This window comes from Typopeltis vanoorti, chromosome 23 (genome assembly GCF_054136105.1).
Source record: "Typopeltis vanoorti isolate ZY-2024b chromosome 23, IOZ_Tvanoo_1.0, whole genome shotgun sequence".
Taxonomy (NCBI): Eukaryota; Metazoa; Arthropoda; class Arachnida; order Uropygi; family Thelyphonidae; genus Typopeltis; species Typopeltis vanoorti.
In genome coordinates, this window is record NC_143571.1 from 12,379,773 (window position 1) to 12,398,037 (window position 18,265).

An 18,265-nucleotide genomic window follows, 5' to 3' on the forward strand; every position below is an offset into this window, starting at 1 on the left:
TTTAAACCAATTTCAATTTATGGATCTGAGAGCTGGGTTAGAAATAAAACACTTGACCAAAGACTAGAGACCACAGATATTAGAGTTCTGAGAAAGATTATAGGTGTGAACAGATGGCATCAATGGCAATATCATATTAAAAACGAGGATATTAAGAACTTGACATTGTTAGCATCCAGGAATGTGCTACCAGAGCTAATCTCAGGTGGTATGGTCACTTAAACAGAATTGGAGAGGAAAGATTAGTAAAACAAGTGTTCTGTTCCAGGTTGGAAGAGAACTTTCTCTTCCTTCGGGTCTTTTTCCTGAGGAAAAAGACCCAGAGGAAGACCCAGATATAGGTATTGATACAGTAAAAAGTACCTTAGAAGATAGAAATATAAGGTCTGATCATGTTGGAGTCTTGACAGGTAACAGATTGATTTGGAGGAAAATTGTTGACAGGAATTAGCAATGATGTAAGTTCTTCATACGGTACTGTCATAATATCCTGTACATCCCTTTAAGGTATATGTCAGGAATTTCATGATGATGATGATGATAATTTAGTTTTAGTTCATTCACCTAATGGTTTACGGAGCACAATAAGATATTTTTAACAGTTTAAAAAACATTTTATTTCTTTGTGATGGTTAAGTTTCTTATAATTTTATATAATTATGAAATTAGTAAAACCACGTTTTTACGTTCCCAATTTACTCTTTCCTGCCATTTACGTAATTTTCCGTTAGTCCCATCTTATGGCCTATTCTTACGATATATTGTTTTTCCACCATTGACAACTTGATGTGGACATTATTTAACATGTTCTGCGATTTTTTCTTGAGTGGCAACACTGATTTTCGAATCGATTTCCTCTCATTCAAATCGATTTCTACAGAAATCTGTGCATTTCTGTTCCCAGATGGCGTTGCTTTCGGATGTAGTTTCATTTTCATCATCACAGTGGCTTGCATGCTTGCAACAGCGATGTAGTGAATAACGATACTGTGAAGTTTCATATCAGTAATTTTAAACTGTCAGTAGCTCATGGCACCCGTAACGTGTTGTGATGTGATTTCACATTCATAGTGCTGTATCGAAATCGTGATCAACAATCGTACACAAATTGTGAAATCACATTCACACTTCTACCAAGTAACAGTTGTTACTCGTGAATATTAGATATCAGTGAATAAACCACAGTTTGTGAAATATCGTTTCACTAAATTGCAGTGTTGGTGTTCGTAGTCACAATTCAGAAGCACGTGGTATATTGCAGAATTTCTGCTACGTAGTTTAGCGTGTGATAGTTGTTTTCAAGTTGTGGTGGTGGATGATCCATGTTAGTAACATGGATCTTCCACTTTTAGCCTTTTTTTAATGTTTTTTACATTTCCTGCTATTTACACTTTCCTGTTGTTTACACTTTTTTCCATCAGTCCCCTGGAAAGTGTAAAAAAGGGATTTTACTATAAATGTATTAATTGTGAATTAACTAGTTATGAAATTATTTGCTGCTGTATTAATGATATGATTAATTTTATAATTACACTTTACAATTAAATTTTAATAATTAAAATTAAATAATAAATAGAATAACCATATTTTTTAAACATTTACTTGTTATTCTACTTATTTCATGCATAAATGATTTACTACTTTCCAGCAAACAGTATGTGGATTTGATTTACTACGAGCAAATGGGAAATCTTATGTTTGCGATGTCAATGGCTTTAGTTTTGTGAAAAATTCCATGAAGTACTATGATGATTGCGCTAAAATTCTAGGGTAGGTTTCATTTCTGGTTATATTTTCTTTCATACTTAATGCTTAATAAACCATATTTAATATTGTGGTTTATTAAGCTTTACTATGTTATGCAAAATCTGTAGAAAAAAATTAATCTTATTCTTAATTATTTAGCATAAAGTTACTATTGTTTATATTCCGATATTTTATTTCATCAAGAGATGTTTGCTAATATGAAGTTACAATAAAAACTGTAACTTCTGCTTCTCCTACTTTTCTCAAAATTTCTTATTCTCAATTCTTTATATATATATATATATATATATATAATGAAAGCTTAGAACTAAAGAACAGTTGTTTTCAGTAATTTTATTCTTAATTTCAGTAAGTTGTAGTTGCATTCTGTAAATAGGATAAAATGAACAGTAAGAACTTCTCATTATTTCAAATCGGTATGCATTATATGCCTAAATTTTACTTTCTTAAAAGTTCTTTTCATTCTATCTTTCACGGGTTCCTTAAGTAGACTGATAATTTTTGAAACACAAATACAGAACAAGAATGCCGGCTGATAATATTTTACATTGATCTTAAATACTATTCCCAGGATCCTATTGTTATTATTATCTGACCATCTCCATGTTTTCTGAGGAGTCATCACAGACCCACATGAATATTATTCACATAATGCATATTATATTTCTCCTTAAACTCATTCACTCCACCAGCAAAGAAGCTAGATCTCGCATCCTTGCTAAAAGTTTCTAGGATGAACATTTGTTCTCTATTTCTCTATCACAAATTAAGAAATATTTGCTATCAAGCCTATAAAACTCCCCTTAATGACTTTATCATGTCCTCCTTTCTGCCTCTCAGCCAAGTTTATATTCTACAAACCATCAGTCTGTTCTTTTAGGGAACATTTCACAAACTGTGACCAGCAGTGAGCTAGGCTTTTAGCACCCTTAGCAAATTCATAGCTAAGCAACACCTTTTATAGTATGACAGTTACGAAAACTGATGCAATATTTTCTCATAGGTGCATTTCTCGCACTGTTGCCCTTGTGCTTCCCCAGTGAAACATATCCCTATCACCATTTTGATTACCTACTTGGAATCTCCGCACCATTTCATTTCCAAGAAACCATTGCCCCAATCTGTGCAATAGTGATCAAGATGTGGTTGCTTATTGCTCAAGATCTTATAAAGAGAGAGAGAGAGAGAATAAGTTCCTTATTTCTATTCAACAGTGTGTTTTTCACCATCCAGGTGAACCATTATACTATTTTGTCCTTTTTTTTTTTATCCCACATGAGAGGTAAAAAAATCCATATTACATCATTGCCATCCATGAGGTACAGATGAGGATTGAGAAAGAAGAAATCTGTTGACATTTTTCTTAAACAGCTGGAGGTTGAAGTTGATGGGAAACATATCAAGAGAAAGGCTGTTCCAGAGGACAGAGGTAGATGGAATAAACATAGAGAAGTGTGTTTGAAGTTGTGCTGAAAAGGGATTTTGGGCAGCTGCTGTCATTGTTATAACAGGCCGAACAGTAAGTAGAGGAATGATGTTTGCCAATTTACCATGGAACTGACCATGAATTCAGTGACCATGGAAGTACCTGTAGAAGAGAGACAAAGCTGAACCATTGCATCATCTGTGAGATGATAAGGTGAGCCTCTGAAGAAAGTGTCATCTGTGAACTGAATTGCTCCCCTCTAGACAGAATTTTTCTGTCTAGAGGAAAACTTTCTGTCATCAAGAATTTTTAGGTGCACCACCCGAAATGTGTAAACAGTATTCTAAGGGTGGTGGATTTGGGATTTATGTAGAATTAGTAACTGGAGAGGTGTAAAATAGCTTCTTGCAAGAAAAAAAATGCCTAGTGTTTTAGAGGCTATTGGTGTGATGTATTTGTGACAGGAGTTGGAGGTAAATGTCAGTCCAGGGAGAGCATTCTCATCCTGTCTGGTCATATGTGTATTACTGAGGATAAGGAAGGTGAGCTGAAAATCCAATCCTTTTGTGAGAGAAAAGGCAGGACAGCATTTTGGTTGCATTGAAGGTGACCAAGTTAATCTTGATTCATGCAGGATGATATGGAGATCAGTGTTTAAAGCACTAGCAGATAATCTCACTGTTAAAGATGTATGAGAACTACATGGTTTGTCAAAGGAGTAGGATGAATGAAGTGTGCATCAACATAACTATAGATAGGATTGATAGTTATAGAGAGTAGGTTATTTATGTATACGAGAAAGAGGATTGGTGATAGATCAGACCCTTGATTCACTCCTGCATTGGGGGGCAAAGCTCAAAGAGAGGGTACCATCCACCATGACATGCAGTGAAGGACCAGAGAGAGAGAGACTGTCTATCTAGACTTCTCTGTATGTTATTCTTTGTCTTTATGTGTGGATGCAGCACTCCAGTGAATTTTCTTTATTATGTATACCTACTTTGAACATCTAAATGAATATTTCAATTTAAAGTAAATCAGCAACCAACTTTTATATCATTTGAAGTAAATTAGGAGGGGTAAATAGTAAATCATTAGATGGGAAATAGTTCCTGTAAATGCAATTAGCAAATTTTTAATGATAAAGTGCATTGCAAGTTTCTTAATTAGGCTCTGCTAAATTAATTAGCAGACTTAGCTTATTTCATTCATTTATGTTAGTTCAGTTTTGTAACCTTTCACCAGAGGTAGAACTTATAGGAAGGGCCACTACCCAAAATGGTTTTGACCTTTATTAAGGTACGTTAAAGTGCAGGGATACCTCTCCAAAAACTCATGTGATTCTGCAGATCACCCAGTGAGTGACCTGAAGGATCATTTAATTCATCAGCAGTGATTCTATTCAGTGACAAGCCCATCCTGTCACCAAGTGGAGTTGCCCATTCCCAGGTAAAAGATTAGTTTTTTAACTCCCGTGGAGTTAAAAAAAATCAATGGGAACCAGACCCAGAAGAGATACCAAGATTGAAGTAATGCAGAAGTCATATATATCCCATATACAAGTAGTGAAAAGGAGTAATATTTTATTCTTAAAATAAAATACTCTGGATTAGAACTAGATGTAAAAAGATTTCTCACTCGGCTATAAATCAAATTAAAAATGTCAAGAAATTATATTGTTTAATATTCATTTGAAGATTACAGTTGGACCTTTATTGAGATCTCAATAAAGGTCCAAGTGTAAGCAAACAAAGTTTGCACGTGAAGTTTCTTCACGACTAGGCTACAACTATATAGAGGCTAATGGCTTCACATTAATTGTCTTAATATTCCATAATGCACAGCACACATCCTTTCAGGTGTGTATAATTCTATGCATTATGGGAAAGGTCACCATGCAGACTGGTTACAACCTTTATTGATGTCTCATCAGTGGGAGCCAGACCCAGAAGAGATATCTAGGCTGAGGTAATTTGCCTTTCTATATTTTAAGTAGTTTAGTCATGAAGAAACTTCATGTGCAAACTTTGGCAGTTAACTTTGGTATCTCTTATGGATCTGACTCCCACTGATGAGACCTCAATAAAGGTCAGAACTGGTCTGGATAGTGGCCCTTCCCATAATGCATAGCATTCTGCACACCCAAAAGGATGTGTGGTTTTCATTATGAGATACTAACTCAATTAATGAAATCACTAGCCTGTTGCACTGTAAAGGGATACTGAGCAACTGCTGGCCCAACAGAAATTGGAGGAATGATGGTTGCCAGTTTTTGTGGAGCAGTGACCATAGAAGTACCTGTAGAACTGACACAGAGCTGAAATGTTATATCTATGAGATGGAAATTAAAGTGAGTCTTCAAGGGAGTGATTGTCTGTGAGCTGAGTTCCTTTCCTCTGGACCAAAGAATTTCAGGGAAGTTTTAGACACTCTATCCCAATCATATGAACAGTTCTAAGAATGGGCAAATTTGGGATTTGTATAGTTTCTAGTCAGGTGGATACCTAGTTTTTTTAGAAGCTTTTGATGTGATATGATATTTTTATGCTGGATGAGACAATCTCTGGAACATATACTCTTTCTTCCCATAGTCTTGTTATTGTTCTGTTCTTCTGACTCAAACACCTTCTCAGAGACTTTTGTTTTCTTTTGTGAAATTTTTAAATTGTATTGTTGGCTTATTTTGTTTAATTCATAAATTGATTTTTGAAGGTCATCTTCATTTTCTTGTTACATAATTTGATTATCTGCATACAGCATTATACTGATAACAGCTCTTCTGGTTAACTGGATGCATTGTTTTATTGTTGTTTTTCATATTTTAATAATCTGATCAATATATATATATATATATATATATTGAAGAGTTGGAGATAAGCTACATCCATGTCTGACACTGATTTATTTCAATCTCTTCTGTTAATTTATTACCTAACTGTAATTTTGTAATATATAATCTTTGTATAGCTTGTATATCTGCACGATTAGCCTAGTGGCTTTGTGCTTTGCAACCATATGCCTGGGGAAGGAGTGTCCTAGATTCATTTCCTGTCAATGACGTGAGGAACTTAAGGATCTTCCCCAGTGATAGCCAAGTTTGCCAGTCTTGGGCATGGACAGCAGGGTTTTTTCCCACCAGTTTATCTGAAGTTTTTCATTCTGCAAGCAGGCAAACTGGTGCCGTGAACACACACGAATTAATTACAGTCATGAAGTCATACCCTTAGGGGATGCAGCAAGGAGTGACAAATCGACCGCATTAATTTCGTCGTGAACCCCTCATTAGGGGGACTCTATCCGTCCTATAGGGATGGATGAGATCAATCAATCAATCAATAACTTGTACCAGATGTAATAGATATCCATGTTTTTTTCATTATATTACATAGTTTTTCTCTGTGTATCTTATCAAAAGCTTTCTCATAATCTATAAAGGCCTTATAAATCTCTAAATTAAGTTTTTTTTTATATAATTTATTTTAACACATAAATATTGTCTATATATGACCTTCCATATCTGAAACCATTTTGCTCTTCTGAGAGTAGATTTTTTTGTAATATTTCTAAGACTTTTGTAACTTGTATTTAATAAACTTATTCTCCTGCAATTTCCACAATCATCTGTTTCCTTTATTAAATATAGATATAACATTAGCTTTTAACCAATCTGATGGAACTGCACATTTCCTCCAACAGTTATTTATTAATTTTAAGAATCTGTGATGTAAATATTATTATTATTATTATTATTATTATTATTTGACACCTCCAGAGAGTCCAAGGACTCATCGAGGAGGGCACCTGCTCTACAACTCCGTCTCCACCATTCAATCACCAACTGACCGCAACTACACCAATGCCATCTACCGCCGACCACCACTGGTATTTCCACAGACAATCACAAACACCCATACCCGTGACGGGATTTGAACCCATAGCGTTTTGGCTGGAGAGCAGATATGCTATCCACTTGGCCAACCAGGCTGGCATATATTCTCCACCATATTTCTAAAGCTCTGTATTTTTTCTCTTTTTTGATACTTTTATTGATTCTTTTAGTTCTTCTAATTTTATTGGTACTATATCAGTACTGATTTTTTCATTGTTATTTCCTGTTATTAAATTTGGGTCATACCATCAATTCTTCTATGCTCTATCCATTGATTCAATTGTGTTATGTTGATTTGTGCCGTATCTCTTTCTTCATTGTTTAATTTCTTTAATATTTTGTAGGCTATGTCTTATCTTCCATGTATGTCTTCTTCTATTTTATTAATAAACCTGTCCCAAGAATCTTGGTGAGCTTTCTGTACTACAGTTTTTAGCTATATTTCTTTTGTTTTTGTATATTTCTTCTATTTTTTCTATATTTTTGAAGGAGTGATTTGTATGCCATTTGTTCTTTTATTGCATTTTCTGTATCTATGTTCCAGATTTTATGTTTTTCTTTTTAATATTTTACCTCAAGGGCTCACTTTAGTGAGTATGGGAATGGCAAACCCGAGGTACCTGATGCTGGACCATGCCTCACTTCATGTAATATATATCTGTTATATTATTCTGTAGACTGGTCCTTCCTCTTCTTTCTTTGCTTCTTTCTCCTCTCCTTGCTCCTCCCCCCCCCTCCCCCCCCCCCCCCGATGCTATTAGAGTATTCGAGGGCTAGGGGTGAGTCTTTCCTATCTTGCTAAGTCATTTTGTCTTATGCAGCCACTGAAGGAGGCAAGCTAGCCTCAATAGGTGCCGGTCCCAAGCCCAGATAAATGCGAGGGTTGATGTCAGTAAGGGCATCCGGTCGGAAAACTTCAGTGCCAACTCAAACTATGATTATGAGTCAAAGAGAAAATGATATAAGGGCTAGGGCGTACCCCTTAAGCGACGTGCAGCCACGTTGTCCTACAGCTGCGAGAAGTGGACGAGGGCTACCGCATCAAGGGCAGGTGCGGTTAATGAAGCGGCCCAGCAGGTGGAGAGGATGTTGCGAATGGGAACACTGAATGTTGGAAGCTTGACTGGAAGGGGAAGAGAGGTGGCAGACATGATGAGGAAGAGGAAGTTGGACATTTTATTTGTGCAGGAGACAAGGTGGAAACGGGGAAAGGCAAAGGAACTGGGAGATGGATATAAATTGTTCTACTCTGGAGCGAATAACGAGGGAAGAAATGGTGTAGGAATTGTGGTGTGTGGCAGAACGAAGGGTGAAGTACTGGACATGGGCAGAAGGAACGACGGGATCATGCGAATGAAATTGGGTCTTGGAGAAGAGCGGGTGGTCGTATTATGTGTATATGCCCTGCAAGTCAGTTGTACAGCAGAGGAAAAAGATGAGTTCTGGAACGTGTTAGATGAAGAAATGAGAGAATTGGAAGAAAATGAGATGGTGATTGTCGGAGGAGACTTGAATGGGCACATAGGAAGACAGAATAGAGACTGTGAAAGGGTGCATGGTGGCCACGGAGTGGGAATGATGAACCAGGAAGGAGAGAGGGTTGTGGACTTTGCAGTAGCGTTTGATCTGGCAATTGTGAACTCGTTTTTCTACAAGAGAGAAGAACATTTGATAACATTTAGGAGTGGTAACAACAGCTCACAAATTGACTACATTTTGACTAGAAGAAAACATCTTAAGGTTGTGACAAATAGCACAACAACACCGACTGCTGTGCGCAGACTTTAAAATAAGATCGAAGATAAGAATTTCTGGATGCCATGGGATGAAGACAATTAAGTGGTTTCGCTTAAAAGAGGAGAGTGGGAAGGAATCGTTTTAGGGAGAGGGGTGTTAGAGAGGATTTTGGATGGACTGGAAAGTGTACAAGATTGGTGGAAACATAATTCAAAAGTATTCCTGAGCTGTGCAATCGGGGTGCTTGGTGAGACATCTGGAAAGATTAGAGAGCAGAAGTAGGGTTGGTGGTGGAATAATAATGTACAAGTGGCAGTGACAGCTAAGAGGAAGGCAAAGCAGAAATGGGATGAGTCAAGCGTGGAAGAGGACAGAGAGGTGTACAAAGAAAGAAAGCAAGAAGCCAAGAGAGTTGTGGCACAGGCGAAGGCCCATGGCATATCAAGATCTGTATGATCAATTAGAAACAAAGGAAGGACAGAGAAAAAATTACCAAATAGCGAAATGTAGAGATAACGCAGCAAAGGACATCTTACATGTGAGGCAGATCAAAAAAGATGCTGAAGGAAGAGTATTATGGAGGGATGTGGACAAAAGAAACTGATGGAAAATATACTATGAGGAACTTTTGAATGAGGAAAATGCAAGGACTCACAGTGATGGGCAACCTTCTGAGGGGATGGTGCAGAACATCAGTAGAATGGAAGTGACGGAGGCCATGAAGAGGATGGGGAATGGAAAATCGGTGGGCCCTGACAGAATTCCAGTGGAGGCATGGAAGGCACTGGGGTAAGAGGGAATTGACCTGCTATGGGACCTGTTCATGAAAGTTTGCCAACAGGAAAATATACCCGAGGAATGGAGGGAGAGTACTCTTGTTCCTATCTACAAGGGTAAAGGGGATGCACAAGACTGTAAAAATTACAGAGGAATGAAGTTGATGTCCCACACAATGAAGATCCTAGAAAGGGTTCTTGATGGTAGATTGAGGAAGGAGGTGGAGATTGCAAAGGAACAATTTGACTTCATGCCTGGTAGATCAACAACAGATGCTATCTTTGGGTTACGACAGATGATGGAAAAATATCGAGAGAAAAAAAGGGAGCTACATCTGGTATTTATTGATCTGGAGAAAGCATACGATAGAGTGCCAAGGCAAGAAGTATAGAGATGTCTGAGGGAGAAGAAGGTGCCGGAGAAATATGTCAGGTTGTTGCGGGAAATGTACAGAAATGTGAAGACAAGTGTTCGGACCTGTTTGGGACAGACAGAAAGTTTTCAAGTAACAGTTGGCTTGCATCAAGGGTCAGCATTAAGTCTGTTTCTGTTTAATATTGTGATGGAGGTGGTAACAGAAGATGCGCCTTGGACAATGTTGTATGCAGATGACATCTTGCTGTGTGTAGATTCAAGAGAAGAAGCCTCCATCATAACAGAATCTGAGCAACATAGGCCTTGTGGTTTTTTTTGCTTTAATTTAATTAAAGAATATATTGCCAAAATACATGAGATATATAAGTATTTGGAGAAACTGAATTCTATGAGAGAAGATGGAGAAAAGTACTGGAAGAGAGAGGTACGAGACTGAGCAGATGTAAGACAGAGTATATGTGTTGCACAGTGGGCGGTGGTGGCCAGGAGACAGATCTGGCGCTGGAAGGAAATGTCATCAGGAAGGTGAGAGACTTTAGATACTTAGGTTCAACAGTGGAAGAAGATGGAGGAGCTGAGAAGGAAGTGGGATGCAGGATACAATCGGGTTGGAGGAATTGGAGGGAGATGGCTGGAGTGTTATGCAATAAGAGGGTGCTGATCAATCTGAAAGGCAAAATTTATAGGACAGTAGTGAGGCCAGCTATGACATGCTATAGAAACTGTGGCCCTGAGGAAAAATAACATCAGCAGGATTGAAGTAGCAGAGATGAGAATGCTTAGGTGGATGTGCTGTGTGACCAGAAAGGATCATCTGAGAAATGACTATGTCAGGGGAACAGTGAAAGTTACGAACTTAGGAGCGAAAATACAGGAGGCAAGGTTGAGATGGTATGGTCATGTGGTGAGGTGGGAGGACGAATATGTGGGAAGAAGGGTCATGCAGATGGATGTGCAAGAAGGCAGCTTCTTTTAGGTAATCTGTTAATCGTGATTGATATAGCATTCTAATGCTTTCTTCTTGTAATAGTGCTTTGTATACTTGTTCTATTTCTTGTATTTTCTTATTTGCTTTCTTTCTTTCTTTACTTTCTGCATAGATGACCAATGCAAATTATCTCCATCATAACAGAATCTGAGCAACATAGGCCTTGTGGTTTTTTTTGCTTTAATTTAATTAAAGAATATATTGCCAAAATACATGAGATATATAAGTATTTGGAGGAACTGAATTCTATGAGAGAAGAGCGTTGCACATGATTTTGGTATGAGCTACTGAGGGGAGACGTAACATCTATGATGTGTCCAGAAGAAAAACTGGTTGAGGTTTAGGTAGGTAGATGTATGATTTGCATTAAGGCAGTGCTTATAGAATTAACTGGCTTCCCTTTTCCAATACTACTGACCAATCTGGTCAGTAGTATTGGTATAACAATTTGGTATGATAGTGGGACTAGTTTAAAAAATTGAAACGGACAACACAAATAACTCAGGTTTTAATTAGGTACCATCTATGTTGGAAAAAGAGAGAAAACAAGTATTAATTAGATCTTAAAATGACTGTCTCCCAGATTTTTAGTAAATTTATACAGCCATATACTAAATGCTCCCCAGAAATTCCCTCCATTGCCTATCACACAAGACTACAGCAAAACTGTTACCATCCCATACATTTAAGGCACATCTGAAAAGATATCTGGAGTACTTAATAAATATTGTATTTACTCGAGTACCGTTTGCACTTTTTTTCTTAAAAAAGTGCAAGTTATATTTGCGGGGATTTTCGGAAATTAAAGTTTTTCAGGAAACTAAATTGATGTTTATAATTAAATCCTCATTATTCATCATAATTTATAATTGTTCATATTATTTATAAAACGAATGCATTTAAATGTTAATTATCAACATTATTTATGCAATTGTCCGCTCAACTTCATCAAGCAATATATTTGAATATTTTAGTGACAATGCTTCTGTAATTAAATTAATTATTTCTGGTGAAATCATGTCCCAAGCTCTCAAAATCCAGTTGCATAACAGTTCTAATAATGGTCTCTTAATCTTAATTCACCCCTGCACAATCCAAGATTGAGAAGAAGTCAATGCCCTCACTCCAACATTTCCTCTATTGGTTGGTTCCATCTCTATGCATATGATTGGTGCACTATTAGCAAAAGCTTGCACAACTCAATGACAAAGACAAGCCAACAATTGTTGAGTTGAAATGCTGATTCTCTTCAACCAAATTCCAAAATATCCGAAACTGCCATAACAACATTTACTATCTATTTCTTAAAGTTTTAAACTTTTTTTTGTGTGTAAACTACATGCGAAACTTTTTAATTTCTTTTTTCATAAAGTAATATCAGGGGTGGGAGGTATACGTGAGGGTGAGTTATATTTGAGTAAATACGGTATCAGCTATGCACCATATTTAAACCATATATCAAATTGGCAACTCTCATCCATTCACCTGAGGACAAACTTTTTTATCACATCCAGGAGTTTATGAAGTGCCCTGTTCTTGTGACTTGGTTTACTATGGACAGACAGGAAGAACTATTTACATCTGCTTTGGCGAACATAAAAAAATACATCCGGCACTATCGCTATGGCAAGTCAGGTCTATCAGACCATGCCTTGGTTATCCATTCACACAGGATCAAATGGAAGAACACAATATTGCTACACAGAAGTTATAAGTCAGAGAGAGAGATTGTTTTAGGAATCAAGAGCAGCTTTAAAACATACTCCAAACCTCAAAAAATTTGGCTGCATTAATTTACCAAAAATCTGGGAAGCAGTCATTTTGAGATCTAATTAATACTTGTTTTCTCTTTTTTTCCAACATTGATGGCACTTAATTAGAACTTTAGTTCCTTGTTTTGTCCATTACAGTTTTTTAAACAAGTACTGCTGTTATACCAAATTGTTATTGTTTTCAATACAGTGACAAACTGTTCTTGTGCTCTAAAGATGCTGGATACCAGTGAAATATCAGCTAATAATTTAATAAAAATTATTTATTTTCTAAACATTCTGTGTTGTAATCAATACCATGAAAATAAATTAACATATGATGAAAGAAATCATGAAGTCTGTAATGATATTGAAGGATGGATAGTTTTTTTTTTTGTTGTTGGTCCCACCCACAAAAGGTTTTTTGTAAATCTATAGTAAATTTACATCTGTAACATGGATTTTTAAAAAAAACTAAGGATTTTTTCAATTTTTTTATTGATTGTATATACACTTCTTGGAAAGAGGTCAACGGACACCTTCATGGGCAAGACGCACGAACCATGTAATGAGTCATGTTTGTAGCCACATAAATTGGAGGAATATAATGCTCTCAAGTCAGTGCAGCTGTGTCCAGGTGAAATGGCTCTGAGAAGGGAACTGATGGAATTTGAAAAGGCTATGTGATAGGATGCCATCTGTTTGGCAAATTGTTGACAGATTAGGGCATTCTACGTCAACAGTCAGTGTGGCAACTGTAGGAGTGGACGACCCACCAGAACATGACTGTAGGGTGCTATGAAGGATAATGTGTAAAAATCATTTGTTGGCCAACACATTCGATGTGGAGTTCTGGGCATCAACTGGAATACAAATCCGCAAAAAAACATTCAGAACCGAAGCTCACAACATGGGTTTCCATGGTGTAGGACCGCAATATGCAAGCCCCGCATTCCAATCCAACAGACAGTCATCTTCAGTGGTACAAAGAGCATGTACAATGGAAGCTTGGAAAGCTGTGTTATGGAGTGATGAATCATGCTGCACCCTCCGCTGAGCAGATGGACTGGTGTGGGTGTGCCAGATGCCGAGTGAACATCTCTTACCAGAGTACAGAACCACAGCTTATGGAATTTGGAGGTGACAGTATGATGTATAGCCCTGTTTTTCCCGGTTTGGTCTCTGTTTGTGGTACTATGAACATTGAACTCTGAGAGGTATCTGAACATTGTGGACAATGCAATGCTTCTTACTTTGTGGCATTTCTATGGAACTGACCATTGTCTCTTTCAGCAAGACAATATGCCATGTCATAAGGCTGTTGCTGCTGTAACTGTGGGTTTGTGGACATGAACTTCACCACTTGAATAGTCTCCACAGAGCTCTGATCTCAACCCTATTGAACATGTATGGGATGAACTGGAGCATTGGGTGAGGTCAAGGGATGTCCATTCCACAACAGCCCAGGACTTCATTACATGCCTACAGGAAGAATGGTCCAAAATTCATAGTGATCACTATCATGCACTTGAGGAATGTATTCCTTATAGCAGTAGTCTCCAAACTTTTCGCCATGAGGGCCACATTGGGTACTTCAGCACTGTTCAGCGGTCCGTAGTAAAAAAAAAAAAAAAAAAAAAAAAAACTCTAGAACTAGATATATGAGTTTTATTGAAAGCAGATAAAAGTTCACAAATTGACTACATTTTGACTAGAAGAAAACATCTTACGGTTATGACAAATTGTTAAGTAATTCCAAAGATCAAGTCACACAGCAACACCGGCTGCTGTGCGCAGACTTTAAAATAAGATCGAAGATAAGAACCTCTGGATACCATGGGATGAAGATAATTAAGTGGTTTCACTTAAAAGAGGAGAGTGTGAGGAATCATTTTAGGGAGACGGTGTTAGACAGGATTTTGGATGGACTGGAAAGTGTACAAGATTGGTGGAAACATAATTCAAAAGTAATCCTGAGCTGTGCAATCGAGGTGCTTGGTGAGACATCTGGAAAGATTAGAAAGCAGAAGGAGGGTTGGTGGTGGTGGAATAATAATGTACAAGTGGCAGTGACAGCTAAGAGGAAGGCAAAGCAGAAGTGGGATGAGTCAAGAGTGGAAGAGGACAGAGAGGTGTACAGAGAGAGAGAGAAAGAAGCCAAGAGAGTTGTGGCACAGGCGAAGGCCATGGCATATCAAGATCTGTATGATCAATTAGAAACAAAGGAAGGACAGAGAAAAATTTACCAACTAGTGAAATGTAGAAATAAAGCAACAAAGGACATCTTACATGTGAGGCAGATCAAAGATGCTGAAGGAAGAGTATTATGGAGGGATGTGGACATAAGAAACAGATGGAAAATATACTATGAGGAACTTTTGAATGAGGAAAATGCAAGGACTCACAGAGGAGATGGGCAGCCTTCTGAGGGGATGGTGCAGAACATCAGTAGAATGGAAGTGACGGAGGCCATGAAGAAGATGAGGAATGGAAAATCGGTGGGCCCCGACAGAATTCCAGTGGAGGCATGGAAGGCAATGGGGAAGAGGGAATTGACCTGCTGTGGGACCTGTTCATGAAAGTTTGTCAACAGGAAATATACCCGAGGAATGGAGAGAGAGTACTCCTGTTCCCATCTACAAGGGTAAACGGGATGCACAAGATAAAAATTAGAGAGGAATAAAGTTGATGTCCCACACAATGAAGATCCTAGAAAGGGTTCTTGATGGTAGATTGAGGAAGGAGGTTGAGATTGCAAATTAACAATTTGGCTTCGTGCCTGCTAGATCAACAACAGATGCTGTCTTTGGGTTACGGCAGATAATGGAAAAGTATCGAGAGAAACAAAGGGAGCTACATCTGGAGAAAGCATACGATAGATCTGGAGAAAGCATATGATAGAGTGCCAAGGCAAGAAGTCTGGAGATGTCTGAGGGAGAAGAAGGTGCCGGAGAAATATGTCAGGTTGTTGCGGGAAATGTACAGAAATGTGAAGACAAGTGTTCGGACCTGTTTGGGACAGACAGAAAGTTTTCACGTAACAGTTAGCTTGCAATAAGGGTCAGCATTAAGTCCGTTTCTGTTTAATATTGCGATGGAGGTAGTAACAGAGGAGATGAGAGAAGATGTGCCTTGGACAATGTTGTATGCAGATGACATTTTGCTGTGTGTAGATTCAAGAGAAGAAGTGGGAACTAAACTGGAAAGATGAAGAAAAGTACTGGAAGAGAGAGGTATGAGACTGAGCAGAAGTAAGACAGAGTATATGTGTTGCACAGTGGGCAGCAGGCAGGAGACAGATCTGGAGCTGGAAGAAAATGTCATCAGGAAGGTGAGAGACTTTAGATGCTTAGGTTCAACAGTGGAAAAAGATTTAGGAGCTGAGAAGGAAGTGGGATGCAGGATACAAGCGGGTTGGAGGAACTGGAGGGCGATGGCTGTGGTGTTATGCTATAAGAGGATGGTGATCAATCTGAAAGGCAAAATTTATAGGACAGTAGTGAGGCCAGCTGTGACATATGCTATAGAAACTGTTGCCCTTAGGAAAAATAACATCAGCAGGATGGAAGTAGCAGAGATGAGAATGCTTAGGTGGATGTGCGGTGTGACCAGAAATGATCGTCTGAGAAATGACTATGTCAGTGAAAATTACGAACTTAGGAGCGAAGATACAGGAGGCAAGTTGAGATGGTTTGGTCATGTGATGACGAGGGAGGACAATATGTGGAAAGAAGGGTCATGCAGATTGATGTGCAAGAAAGGCGGAAGCGTGGGTGGCCAAAGAAGAGATGGAGGGAGCTGGTAGAAGAGGACTTGAGGATGAAGAACTTGGATGTGGTGACAGCCCAAGACAGGAAGGTGTGGAGGAGACTCATTATCAATAGTGACCCCACTTAAGTGGGAGAAGCTGCAGAAGAAGAAGATGGCCACATCTAAAAAATTGACAAAAATCCTAAGTAAATACAACATTTTCACCACTTACAGACCATATAAAAAATTGGCATCTCTTATCTGCTCCAATAAATTCCGGCCATCTCTAGAACTACTAGGTGTCTACTAGGTCCATTGTAGTTGCAAAAAGACAAGGGCCAGCCAATATCAGAATTTCTGAACAAAACACTACATCTGTTGAAAGTTTATTGATGATGAAATCATCAGGACTTGCTGACCATACTTTGGACACCCACCACAGGGTACAATGGAAGAAGGCCACTCTATAACACCGTAGCAAATATAAATATGAAAGGCTATTCCTCAAATCTACACCAGTCCTGAAAATCTTTCCAGACGTTAACAAATTTGGGTGCATGAGACTGCCCGAAATTTGGGAAGCATTAATCCTCAGATTTTCAATCTATTGGCCAAGACTATCCAATTTAGCTTACTAGGGGGCAACATTTTAGAGTCTAGGCCTGACTTTGGCTTTTTTTAGCTTCACTTGCCCAGTGTTAGAGCCTGCATGCACACATCATTGTTATTGTTGTTGTTTGTGATCCCTGATGATAGCAATATAATATTGCCAAAATATAGGAAAGTATTAAAGTTTTTATAATTAATATTTTAGTATACGTTATTTCTTGAAAAATAATAATTAAGAGTGAGTTGCTCTTCACTTCTCTTTCATTTTCCTTTTAGAAGTGTGATGGAAAGTCCCATTTCTATGCTGATTGACTTACTACTGGAAAAAAAAAGCACCTTGATACTAAATCGTAACTTGAATGATTTGATACATTATCCAGTTAATCTGACCATTTATTATTGTTTGCTTCAGAATTAATAAACATTATGGATTAAAAGTCTGTGCGGTTAGCGTATTGGCTATGTGCTTCACAACCATATGCCTGGTGAAGGAGTGGCCTAGGTTCGATTCCTGTCGACGATGTGAGAAGCTTAAGGATCTTTCTCAGCCATAGCCAAGCAGAGGTTTTTTCCACTAGTTTATCTGGGGTTTTTCATCCTGCAAGCAGGCAAACCGGCCCTGTGAACACACAGGCTACAGTCGTAGGATATAGTATGACAAGGAAGGCAATGGGAAACCACCTTGTTCATAATCATTTCCCTAGATGGTGCCATATATAGCTACCCCCAAACAGCCGTAAGACTAAATACTATCTATCCATGGATTAAAAATGAATTTATTGCTGTAATGAATGAAAACAAGTAAAAATATAAGCAAGTTTTGCTTCATAAATATCTTATAGCTTCATCAACACAGAATGGATGTGCACAGTAAGATTGTGAAATCAGAGTATAAAACAAGATTGGACAATGTTAATCATCATTTCATCATAAAATGATGAAATGATGAAAAATTACATTGAACCAAATTTAGAATTGGAGATATTAAACTGAAGTATGAAAGAAGCAGTCCTGTAAAAGAAGAAAGCATATAGAAGGCTCTTAGGAAATAAGTCAGTAAATGTCCTAAAAAAAAAAATAGATGAAATTTTAAGAGATCTTAGTTATATGTCTTACTAAAGTTCGTGGGAAGACTTCAGTAAGAATATCTTCTTCTTCTCTCTTCCATCATCTATGTGTATGATGATGATGAGGCT

The 18,265-nt window shown here is 37.8% G+C and overlaps 1 protein-coding gene across 1 annotated transcript in view; it reads left to right on the forward strand.

The window, feature by feature from the left end:
* l(1)G0196 (inositol hexakisphosphate and diphosphoinositol-pentakisphosphate kinase) overlaps positions 1–18,265 on the forward strand; it is a 313,327-nt gene that overhangs the window by 282,336 nt on the left and 12,726 nt on the right. Inside the window, exon 9 of the mRNA XM_090413234.1 lies at positions 1,649–1,770. Coding sequence (XP_090269360.1) covers positions 1,649–1,770 — 122 coding nt within the window. The remainder of the gene's footprint in view (positions 1–1,648; positions 1,771–18,265) is intronic.